At 40.7% G+C, this 11,876-nt stretch overlaps 1 protein-coding gene across 19 annotated transcripts in view; it reads left to right on the forward strand.

Annotated features, from left to right (window-relative positions):
• The window catches only part of TCF4 (transcription factor 4), a 360,905-nt gene that overhangs the window by 173,486 nt on the left and 175,543 nt on the right, over nt 1–11,876 (forward strand). For 15 of the 19 annotated variants that reach the window (XM_029217316.1, XM_029217380.1, XM_029217406.1 and 12 more), the window contains one exon: nt 8,137–8,201. In XM_029217316.1, the coding sequence (XP_029073149.1) occupies nt 8,137–8,201 (65 nt within the window). Of the gene's footprint in view, nt 1–8,136; nt 8,202–8,221; nt 9,912–10,005; nt 10,486–10,607; nt 10,704–11,876 lie in introns of those variants that run through there. The other 4 variants (XM_029217441.1, XM_029217450.1, XM_029217433.1 and 1 more) reach the window with 3 other exon arrangements.

Raw genomic sequence — 11,876 nt, forward strand, 5'->3', positions numbered from 1 at the left:
AAGAGTTATTTGACACACCTCCCCAAACAGCTAAGTTATCCCCATGATTATGTTGATTAATTGCACACTCTGTGGAATTAGTGTTATTTTCAGTGAAAGATTTTCCTGCACTGGGAAAAGAAAGCATAAGACTCACGTGTTCTCATTTGATAATGTGTCGTGCACTTCTCCTAAGAGTGACACCGGGGAAGAGGATGATTCTGGCTGTTGTTGGTCTAGGGTAGGTGAAATAGTCTATAAGGCAGTACTTTCATTTTGCATTGAGAAGGTGATTTTTGGTGTCCCAGAGGGTGGTCACTCAAATTGTTTACCAGCTCTAATATTTTCATCCATCAAAGGACTCGAGAATGCCTCTCTGACTTACCACGAATTGAGGAGAGGGCTGTGCTACATAGTGAGAAAAAGACAGGTGGAATCATCTTTGTTACCACAATAGAAACCAGTAATACATCTGGAATACTCAAGAAGAGGCGGCGTATCGTAAAAACAGGCTTTGGCACAGGAATTGGTAATTTATGTTCTAGCTTCGTCTCTTAATATCTGTACAGCCTCTTTTATTTGTTATAAGCGGGTTACCCTTTCTGAATTTTAGTGACCTCCTCTATAAAAATAGGGGTTGAAATGCCCATCTAAGGAATTCTTAGGATGTTGTTGTCTTAAATAATGTAAGTTAAATTACTTTGCACACTATATAGTGCTTTGCAAGTGTGAGGGCTTTAAGGAGAATTGAATATTGATTCTAACCATGTTCAGAATCGCCCCAAATACAGAGTTTGGGTGGTGCCTCGAGATACTCTTAAGTATATCTGGAATTTTGGTACACCCGCTGCTTTGAAGGCAATGCAGTGTCTGGATGAGATGGGGTGAATCAATGACAGAAAGCAGCCCAAACTCATAATTTTCTGAGGTCAGAGCTCTAGATCATTACTGAGTGTTCTACTTTGATGATTTAAGAACATCAGTGAAAGTGAGCACTGACGCTAGTCTTTCCTGGGAAAATGGCTTGGCCCCTATTTCCCATCATCCTTTGCTGCAGACTATGTGCCTGATCACTTTTCCCCCAAATTTTCTTTCTGTTCTCAATTCAGGAAGAAGGGGATGAAGAGAATTTTCTAGGCTGTGGAATGACTATTTTATCTGCTGGAATTGAGTCGTAGCTCTTTTAGCATGAAATTTATTAAATTTGGATTTTTTAAATGCCTCCTGGTATAGTAAGATTCTGCAGGAGAGAACCAGTGGTCTTCTCTGAATTTTAGAAATCAGGAGAATAACGTCAACTTCTGATTTCTTGTAAACCCAGACTCCCACCTCCAGGCTAGAATCAGGGAAAATTAAAGTTGACGGCTAGTCGGAACCACAAAGGTGTATCTGCATGGAAACATCACAACGAGACAAAGATGTTTTTAGGTCAATTAAAATAAAATTCAAATGTTGAACTTATTTATTTGATAGAATATTACCAACATCTATTAACCCAGTGCATGCTTTGAAATGTTAAGTTTTTTAAAGTAGTAGTTTCTCAGATTCCTCTGAACTTGTGTTAATAGGCAAAAAGATGGGGCAGGTATGTGTATTCAAATAAATTTAGGAAAGATTATATTAAATGAAATTAAATGTCTCTACTGCAGGACTTTTCAGAGGCTTTAACATGCTAGGATACAGTGTATATTTCTGCCTGTCAGGGAGAGATATAGACAGCTTGTAACATTTCCTGGGCCTCTTGATTTGCCTCCCTTTTGTTTTTTGGAGCCTGTTGTTGGGCTACTATTCCACAGAAGACACTTGTGAGCGATGTTGTGTTGTCCTATAATTTTATATATATATATATATATATATATTTTTTTTTTTTTTTTTTTGCGGCATGCGGGCCTCTCACTGTTGTGGCTTCTCCCGTTGCGGAGCACAGGCTCCGGACGCGCAGGCTCAGTGGCCATGGCTCACGGGCCCGGCCGCTCCGCGGCATGTGGGATCTTCCCGGACCGGGGCACGAACCCGTGTCCCTTGCATCGGCAGGCAGACTCTCAACCACTGCGCCACCAGGGAAGCCCCTATAATTATATTTTTAATTTCACTCTTCTCTATGCATTGATATGAAGTCATGTTCTTCACATACGGAATGTGTAGAGATGCAGTTTGCTGCCATGTTTTTGTCAATTAGTTGTTTCCAGTTAACTTAGAGATGGTTGCAGTTTATTGTGTGACGTCACAGGTTCTGGTGTACATCATTTGCACAGCTTTAAAGTACCTAGAGACCTTTTAGGAATAAAACACCATGTAAATGTAAATTATCACCACCTCTAAGACACTTCCATTAATTTCATATCAAATTCATGAGTGTTTTGAGCTCTGGGACTTGAGTCTTCAGTATTGGGCTCCTCGCTTATTTGTAGATATTTTTTTTCAGAGTTTAACTTCCAGCAGCACAGAATAGTGCTAAGAGCCCAGCCATGGGAATCAAACTGGCAGGATTTGAATCCTGGCTCTAACGCTTACTGCCTTTGTGACCTTGGGCAGTTTTCTGTATCTCAGTTTTCTCATCTGTAAAGTGGTGTTTATATTACGTTGCCTCACAGGGTTGTTGTGTAGATTGAATGAATCAATCTACGTAACCCTTTTGTGTAGCGGGTAATACATGACAAGGACTCAGGTATACTTAAGTGGGCAAGAGAGGAAAAGGCAGGCGCGGGAAAGATGAAAGAACTGTAAATTATAACCTCATGTATATTTTTGGAACCACCCTTCCCGTTATTGTTTAATGAAATACTCTTTTCAATATGCCCCCCAATATTATAGGGTAACCAAAGATGGCTTGGGGTTGGGGACAGGGACGACAGAGATTTATTCTGATTCACACACGGTTGTGATGAGTTCCTTAGTCTGGTAGCAGGGAACAAAAGGCTGGTTCTTCGGTTTCCAGAATGAGGATTAGCGATGAAACAGCCTTGCTGGGTATTGTCCTACAGCATCAGATAATTTTTTTATCAAGGCTTTTCGTAGGATAATATGTTCCACTGTACAGGTGCATCTTTTTCAGTGGTGGGTGAAATACCTACCGTTTTTTAAAATTTATTTTTATTTTTTTAAATTTATTTGTGGCTGTGTTGGGTCTTCACTGCTGCACGCGGGCTTTCTCTAGTTGCAGCGAGCAGGGGCTACTCTTTGTTGTAGTGCACGGGTTTCTCATTGCAGTGGCTTCTCTTGTTGCGGAGCACGGGCTCTAGGTGCGTGGGCTTCAGTAGTTATGGCTCGCGGGCTTTAGAGCACAGGCTCAGTAGTTGTGGCGCATGGGCTTAGTTGCTCCGTGGCAGGAGGGATCTTCCCCAACCAGGGATCGAACCCGTGTCCCCTGCAGTGGCAGGCAGATTCTTATCCACCGCGGCACCAGGGAAGCCCCCCTACCATTTACATGTAATGTTAAAAGTGGCCTTTTAAGAATGAAAGGCTACAAACCCAAACATGACCTTGTTGTTATCCTACTGGTCAACCACCCGTGGGATCATCCATGTCACAGCTTATCTCCAGAAATAGTATTATGGATAAGTTGTTCTTGCCTGTCTCTCACTCCTTCCGAATGGATTAGAACTGTCCAGGTGTAGTAATCTACCGAAGGTGATACTTCTTAGATGTATCCCTGTGAGTTAATGAACTTATGAGACCAATTTTTTCCTTCATGTAATATTTTCATTCTCATCCAATTCCCATGACATTCCCTTACAATAGGATACCATGGATATATTGGAAGAAAAATTAGAAGTCAAATGGAGAATTATGTAAGAATATAAGAGTATTAAATTTAGAATTAATAGATATTTGTTAATCATACTCTCCCTAAATTAAAAAAATTTTTTTTTCCTTATCCTTCGTGGGGCAGCAAGATAAAGAACAATTGAATCAATCGGCAAAAGGATTGGTCTTTAAAAATCATTGGAAGCAGCTTATGTTTTCTGCTTAGCTTGAGTTTTTCCAGGGCAACAGAAGAAGTGACCCCTTTATTGATTGCCCATTGGTGCCATTTTTAATAATCAAATTTAAATATAGGTTTTAACAGCTGATGGGTTCAATTTGGACAAAACACGTGTTGACTTTCCTGATTGTTTGCTCACTGTAGATGCCGACTTGTTCTAGAGAAGGGGCTGCGCGTTGAGCTCCTTTGTCTCTAGAAGGATTGATTGACAGATGTTGTGTCTGCTCATTTACAGCGTTTTTCTTGCTTAATTTAAAAAATGGTGACATAGTATTACACGTTCCTTGTATACATCATTTTTGCAGAAGAAAGTTGTTTAGCCAATATGTCGACTTAGTTTATGAAATCCTCTCTTGTAGCTTTCATTCAGCCTTCAGTGTTACCCCCATTAGGTTAGATTATTCGTTTCATGCACGGCAAATCGTCACCAGCAGCAAAATTTAACATTTGGTCCTTCTAGGTATAAAATGAATCAAATGCTTGACAAGATTTGTTCCTGGTGTATATTTCAGAATCTCCCCCGCCCCTTGGTGGGCATACAACAAATGTTACTAACGGGTACTTTTAGTTTTTAAAATACGGACAACAGTACTCCATGCAGTAAAAGACTTGAGCGATTAATGCTACCCTTATGCCTCTTTTGAGTAGTTTTAGCCATGGGGCTTGGCAGTGCCACCATTGTCTTGGTGCCAAAAAATGTCCGCAGCGGCTGTCGCATTCTAGTACCGGAGGGTTGTCTCGAAAATTCTGCAGTGAACACGCCGGGTTTGTTCATCACTGCTATCTCTTTTAAATATTGGAAAAATAGAATCTTGAGCTCTTTAAAAGCTCCGTTGTGATTGTGGGGACGGGGGGAGGTCGGTGGCGAAGGATGGAGGAAAGAAGCTGTCCGCGCCAGCCAGTGGGTATAAGTGACAAAAATCCATGCCTGACACAGAGTAAACACACATATTTAGGTGCTTTTGTGTTCGCGAGCACAGATAGTTACTTAAGAATCCTACTCAAACATGTTATCAGCGCTCTTGAGAATTTTATTCTCTGAAACAAATGTTCCCGGACATTTTAAGCGGAAGACCGACATCAAGACCATAGCTAATTTTTAATGGACAATTTACACAAAAGATGTATATTTTTTTCCCTTGGAAATGAGGTGTCATTGTAAAATGGCTGCTTTTTGTCATTAGGAAATTAGAGGAGTAGATATGATAGGTTTGAGAAGGTGCTTGGGTTTATCCACAGTCCCTGATTATTTTACTCCCAAACAGAGGTTTGGGCTCTGAGGACAGATTTATAGTTGAATTTGGGAACAAAAAGATGTAATAAAGTTAAAGGCTTACACTATCAGAATGAAATGTGTTCACTCAGGATCTGTGGAGCGATCTATTTGATGGTAAAAGTGGATGCTACAGATGAAATCTTTACAAGGAGCATAATCCTTAAAAAAAAAAAAAAAAGGAAAAAAAAAAAGTGCACCTCCCAGCCTCCTGCTGGCTGCGCTGCCTCTTTGGTACCTCACAGACTTCGACAGAGTCCTGGACGGGTGCCCATTGATGTCATGGAAACACTCAAATTACTGAGAATGATTCATGTCTATGCTGGTCTCTTATCCTCCCCCACACAAACAGGAGTAGATTTTTAACCCTGACAACTTGTAATTTGCAGTGAGTTTATTTTTGTATCTGGATAAATATTTTTTAACAAGCAAAATTAAGATTAAGCAGTCTGTATGTGATATGATAGTAAAGAATGCTGGGGCTTTGCAGCCAGGAGTACTTTGGGGACTCTGTGCATCATGAATACATACTCTGATCACCCCTCGCTCCCCTCCTCTCCCTTCCTACACCCTGTTCTTTCCAGTCCACCTCTCCCTCTCTTTATTGCCCTCCCTTCCTCTCTCTTCTCTCTCCCATTTATTCTTATTCATGCTCGCTCTCTCTCTCTCTCTCTCTCTCTCTCTCTCTCTCTCTCTCTCCTCTCTCATATCCTTACTATTTGCATGGACCCCTTTTACCTTTAAAAGAATGAAAGGAATAGACCTAACTTATATATATATATATATATATATATGAATTGAGACAAATCCTAGTAGGAAAATTCGTCTCTCCAGGTCTATGTGCTGGAGTTGAGTTGGGAAATAATGCCAGGTGGTGAAATTCTATAGGGGATAGCTTCAGTAATTTCTTCTAGAGAAAGACATAGATAGCCTTTCTTCCTTCCAATTTTTGGAAATTACCAAAACAGGACCACTAGATGTTCAAATTCCTAGGAAGTCAGAGTAAATTCTACCTCATCTATCTTCCTTCTGTCTGTCTGTTTGTCTGCCTTTCTACTGACCTCTCTACCTGCCTTTCTATTTGCTAAACAAGTGAATATTATGTCAAAGTGAATCATGTTGTGGTTGTATGGAAGCTTTGTAGATGCAAGAGCTTCAGGAAGGACGTACATCATTTGATAGCTGATAAAAGGTAGAGTTTTTTTCTGTTATCTGTTAGTAATATTTATAAGGAGAAGTTAAAGACTATAAGTAGCTTACATCTGACTTACACAGAAGAGTAAATATGTCTTTATGACCATTTATACTTCTGAAACAGGCAAATGCATCTATTCTTTAATGCAAAATCCTCATACAGTGAAAGGTTATTCTCTTAGACCTCCCAGGACTGACACTGCTTGAGATGGTGTCCTGTTTCATTGGAATTGAAACTGATATGGGCATTGATTTTCTACTTTGCACTGAACACTATATCAGGAGTTGGGCGGGGGGAGTGTTTTCCCAAGTTTGAGATTCACTGAAGTCAGTGGAAAAGGTAATACTGGGGAAGAGGGTTAATGTTAAGGCTCAGGTTTGGCTTTCTTCAAAATCATCTTCCATTTTACATATATAGTGACTTACATACAAGGTATGCCTTTGACCAGATATAAGGTTTATCAAAGACACATTCTTTGTGTGGTGTCAGGAAGGCATACTCTTAACAGCATTGTCATTGAACTAAAAGATGATAATGAACACTGTTACTTCTAACATTTCTCTTAACTTGAGTCGAGGGGGGGAAACTTGGGCATTGTAAACTTCAAAGGATCCATTCAGCCCCTCAAAATACTAGTTTTGAATTTTCCCATTGGAGAAAAGAATAGTATAGTCCTGGGTAAAGAGGACAATGTACCTTAAGCTCTAGTCTTGAAGGAAAACAGTATCCTTCAGTCTTGGGTGGGGTGGGCTTTGTGTTCTGGGCACGTGGGCGGCACTAGCCCTTTTTAATGTCCTGGTATGGATTGTTTTCTGTAAGCACTCTTTACATGTCACTAGGTGTATTCTACTGCTTAGATCTCTTATAATGTGGTTTCATTGTCTTCCTTGCTGATTATTAAGGCTCAGCATACTTTCAAAAGCAACAAATGAGCAGCCTTGATTTTTACCCCTAGATATGGCCAAATAGCATCTGAGCCTTTATCTGTCTCTGCAGAGCAGCCTACAGATAAAAATTGGGTTGTTAGAATTGACACAAGACATTGACGCTCCATTATCCCTTGTTCTACTGGTAGAATCTGAAGCTGGGTTCAGAGTGGGCAATTTTTCAGAAGCCCTCTTTCCCAAATGTAAGTTCCATGATCATCTTTATCATGATGGACTTTTCTCCTGGGAAAGGGAGTTTAAATAAAAGAGAGAGAGAGAGAGAGAGAGAGAGAGAGTCCCAGAATTTTGAATAGTTTCTTTGCTTTATTCACCATCTGGAGAGCCCTGATTGATTAGCTTTGGCCTCACCATTAAGTGTCAATATAATCAATGGGAATGACTAGGCTAGGGTCATTACATAGATAATTTGCCTGCTGTGTAAATAAAAATGAAATTGTTTAAATTTTGTGAGAGAGAAAGAAAGTGAAAATAAGGAATGACAATTTGTTTGTTAGAGAAAGTGGAGGCCATTGGAATGACAGTTTTTGGAAGTGTGGAGCAGTTTGGCTAAGAATAGGAATGAAGGATATTTTTTTTCCAGTTTATCATAGCCAGAGTGAGGAAGTGTTATTCCCTGTCTTGCTTGCATACATTGCCAGTAGTGCCTACTTTACGTATGTAAACATCGGGGAAGAGAAGTGGATGTCTGTTACCTGGAGGAGATTTTTTTTTTAAAGAAAAACACAATTTACACTTTTTTTGTTGTTTCTCTTGGCAGGTAAAACAGAAAGGGGCTCCTACTCATCTTATGGGAGAGAATCAAATTTACAGGGTTGCCACCAGGTAAGTGAGAATCTTGCTTTGGGAAAGGGTTGAGAGAGAATGAACCTGGTAAATCACTTTGTTTTGTAAATTAGATGATGCGTTTTAGACTGTGGCACTAATGCACTGAAAATCTGCCGATGCCTGTCTCTTTTTAAAAAGTAATGAAATAACACAGAGCGTGGAAGTCATAAACACCTCATCGTATCAGAATTGTATTCACTGGCTTGTTGTTATTTTTTTAATCCATCAGCCGGTACCAGTGGCACTGTTTGCAAACCAGCGATCTCGGGTAAAGTGGTTCTATCAAAAGAGTTTATTTGCAATTAAGAACTTAAGAATTTCTTAGACTGGAAATGCTTCGTGCAGCCATGTGTCAGATCCTGGGTTCGGGTGGCTACTGCCCTAAATTATAGTTTTCATAGGGGCTGTAGGATGTTGTGTGAAAACAGGGTTGTATTGAGGGATAAAAATGTCTGTGAAAATATGATTTGTTGTCCCTTTTTGTTTCTGAATTGTTTTTGGCTGGAAGTCAAGGCCAGCAGGCTAACAGCAAAGCCGTCTCAAGGGAAGCATGCGTGAGCTAGAAAAATAAGAGTACTTTAATTAAATAATAAAATGCCAGTGTCATACAAAGGTATAGCGTGTGTGTGTGTGTGTGTGTGTGTGTGTGTGTGTGTGTGTGTCTGGGCACTCTGCATTTGCATACTTTCAACTCTCCAGAGAAAGCCCAGTTCTAAAAATACTATCCATAGCCCAAAGTGTAAGCTTTGTTTCAAGACAATTGAGTTTTTATAGACGCTTTCTTTTTAATTTCAGTATCGGTACTAATCACATGTTTCAAATCTTATTATTTTTTTCCTCTAAAGATTTAGACTTTCTTTTTCTAAGGGCGTGGGTTTCTTACTTTGGAAAACTCCGGATAGAATTTAATCATCCTCTTTCAGACTCAAAGCTTTCTAGTGTTTTATTATTCACCCAAACAGAAATGTACCTTCTTTTCGTGCTGGGAAGGGAATGCTTGCTCTCCTGAACCCTCTCACCCTCCCGTTTTCTTTAATGATATGGCAAAAAATCCATTTTGATTTTTTTTTTTTAAAAAAACAACCTGTTTCATGGATCCTGGAAAACGTAAGCAAACAGTTTGAGTCATTAAATAGAGCCTGCTCGAGAAGGTTTCCCTTAGGTATCAGTCAGGGATCACGAAAGGTGGAGCTCTGGTGGAGTGGTGGTGTTTGGTCTTGTTTTGTTTTTTCCGGATAGATCTGCATTTTTAAGGTTTACTCCTTTGGCCCAGCCACCCGTGCAGTCCCCTTCGGCGTCTGAGAGGCTGGTTGTGATGAGGTGAGCGGTGCTGGGTAAAGCGCTCCTGCTGCGCAAGCTGCGGCGCACAGTTTATGGCAGTTTGTTTGGAAAGAATTCCGCAGGAAAGAAATTTACAGCCATTCCAGCACAACGGAAGCATCTTTGGAATGTGAGTGCAAATGTGCGGGGTAGATAGCTCGGCAGCGAGCCTCCTAGCGCCGAGTCTCTGGTGTAAAGCTCTCAATTCCTGCCGAAGAGCCTGTTCCTGTGTCTCTGGTTTCTCAGGGTCAAGGCAGAGGCCGTTTGAGTTTTGGGGGAGAAGAAAGTTGACAACATCCTTCCTGTTCGCTGATGGTCATGGCAGAGGTCTCTGTTTTCGACGGGCCTCTTTTTCTGGTCAATGAGAGAATAGGCTTCCTCGCCCCTGTATCCTTTCTTCCTAATAGGAATTGGCGTGATTCCTCCCAGACACAAAGATTTCCTCTGCTGAGTAAGCGCGAGGCCCCTTAACTTGTGAAAGCATCATCCAGACCGCGTGAGTCTGTCAGTGTATGTGCTGGGACACAGACCCTCCCTCGGTTTGTGGGCAACACTTCCCTCGGGTGAGACTGAAGTTAATTTTTTTGGCAGACACAAGGTGAGAAGTGGAAAGGGGCAGAGGGTGGACTAGAGGTGGACGGACTGGCGTGTGATGGCTGAATGTCTGGGCCTGGGGAATGTCTCCTTTTGAGACATTTGTGTCCAGGAAAATTCTGTTGTATACAGGAGTACGGCTGCACCCGCTTTTCTTAAAAAGTCTTCATAATAGAGCCGTGGAGTGTGGAGATTCTTTCATCCTTATTTCTGCTTCATGATTGTGAGTCTTGCAAGGACCGACTCTCTCTTTGCTTAGCCTGGGCTCAGCAGTGTCCATAAACGGTGTGATCACTTAAGGAGAAAAGCAAAGAGCACAATTTTGGAAATTCCCTGATTGAGGAGATCGGGGCTGGAGAGGAAAAGGGTACATATTTTGAATTTCTGCTTTCGGTGAAATCTGAGACTAGAACAGACCCTAGTGTATCTCCCAGTGAGTGAGTTTCTCTTGTGCCGAATTGTTTTTTGAATCCCTGTCTCCAACACCAGCTATGCAAACCCAAAAGAAAGGCAGAGTCTCGGTGTCTTGGGCTTCAAGTCTAAATAGCAGATCACAGCTGAACCGATTCCCCACTGTGTGGCAAGGTGAGTGACTCGTGGAGAGGCAGCTTTTTGTTTTCTCGTGTTTACTACTTTATAGAGATGCTGGATGGAAGTCCTTTAGATGCTGTGCCCTGAGGGGCTCCAAAAACTGCTTTATCGTATTGTAACAGTGTGTCCTGTGGACTTCCAGGGATGAGCACTGTTACGTATGAACGTGCTTCTTCCAGTTCCAATAGCCTTTTGTTTGGTGCAGAGAAATAGTGATGGTAAGCAACAGGTAGCCAAATGCTGTCCTGGAGAAATAAATTATTATTTTGAAATGTTTGTTGTTTCAGAATGCATCAGGTTAAAAAAATACATATCCGTCATGTGTCTCTTGAGGATGTACCACTAATAGTGATAGACATGGGACTTTTTAAAAGTGGGTGTCTTAGCTGAGAAACAAAAGCCGGCGGGTTCTTTATTAGCGATTAAATTGTTTTCATTGAAAATAGTAATGGGATGATATGAATTCATTAATGCACTTCCATATAAAATTATCAGAAATGAACTCGGTGACTTTTTCAGCCTTTCGAAATTGTATAGAAAATAAACCCATAGAAACCAAAGTGGCCAAACGGACTTTTTTTAGTTCTCACTAAATATGGCAAAACTAATTTAAATCAAATTGGAGTACGGAAATCACACCCAGGCTTGAAATGTTCTTGCCAAATTGCAACCTCATACTACTTTTCTTTTTTTTTTTTACTGGCAGGGAAAATAAAATTTATAATGGAAAGTCTGACTGAAATGAAAATGAGCGGAAATAAAGTTTTTCACAGGATAGTCCAATCTTAATACGATAACCAATAGCTAATACCTAATGGGCCTCGCTGTGCATGACAAAAGGGAAAAAATGTCACTTAATTTTGGCCTCTTTTGCTGCTTTGAATAGGATGTTTGGTGACTGCAAACTTTTTTTGTCTTTCTTAATCTTCCCCGAGATCTACTGTTTTTGAGTGAGGTGGTGATGTCAACACAAATGCTTGGTATTAAGGCAGAAGTTTTCCCCTTAAATGGAAGTTGAGTATTGATTATCAGGAAGTGTTTGTCTTTTCTTTCTGGGAGATAGCTCAAGTCTAAAGCAATGGTTTCTTTATTAGTATCTCCTGGGCAAGGTTTTGTGTGTGTGTGTGTGTGTGTGTGTGTGTGTGTGTGTGTGTGTGTGTGTGTGTG

The sequence above is a fragment of the Monodon monoceros genome, unplaced genomic scaffold, assembly GCF_005190385.1.
Source record: "Monodon monoceros isolate NGI ecotype Baffin Bay Population unplaced genomic scaffold, NGI_Narwhal_1 Super_Scaffold_1, whole genome shotgun sequence".
NCBI classification, from domain to species: Eukaryota; Metazoa; Chordata; class Mammalia; order Artiodactyla; family Monodontidae; genus Monodon; species Monodon monoceros.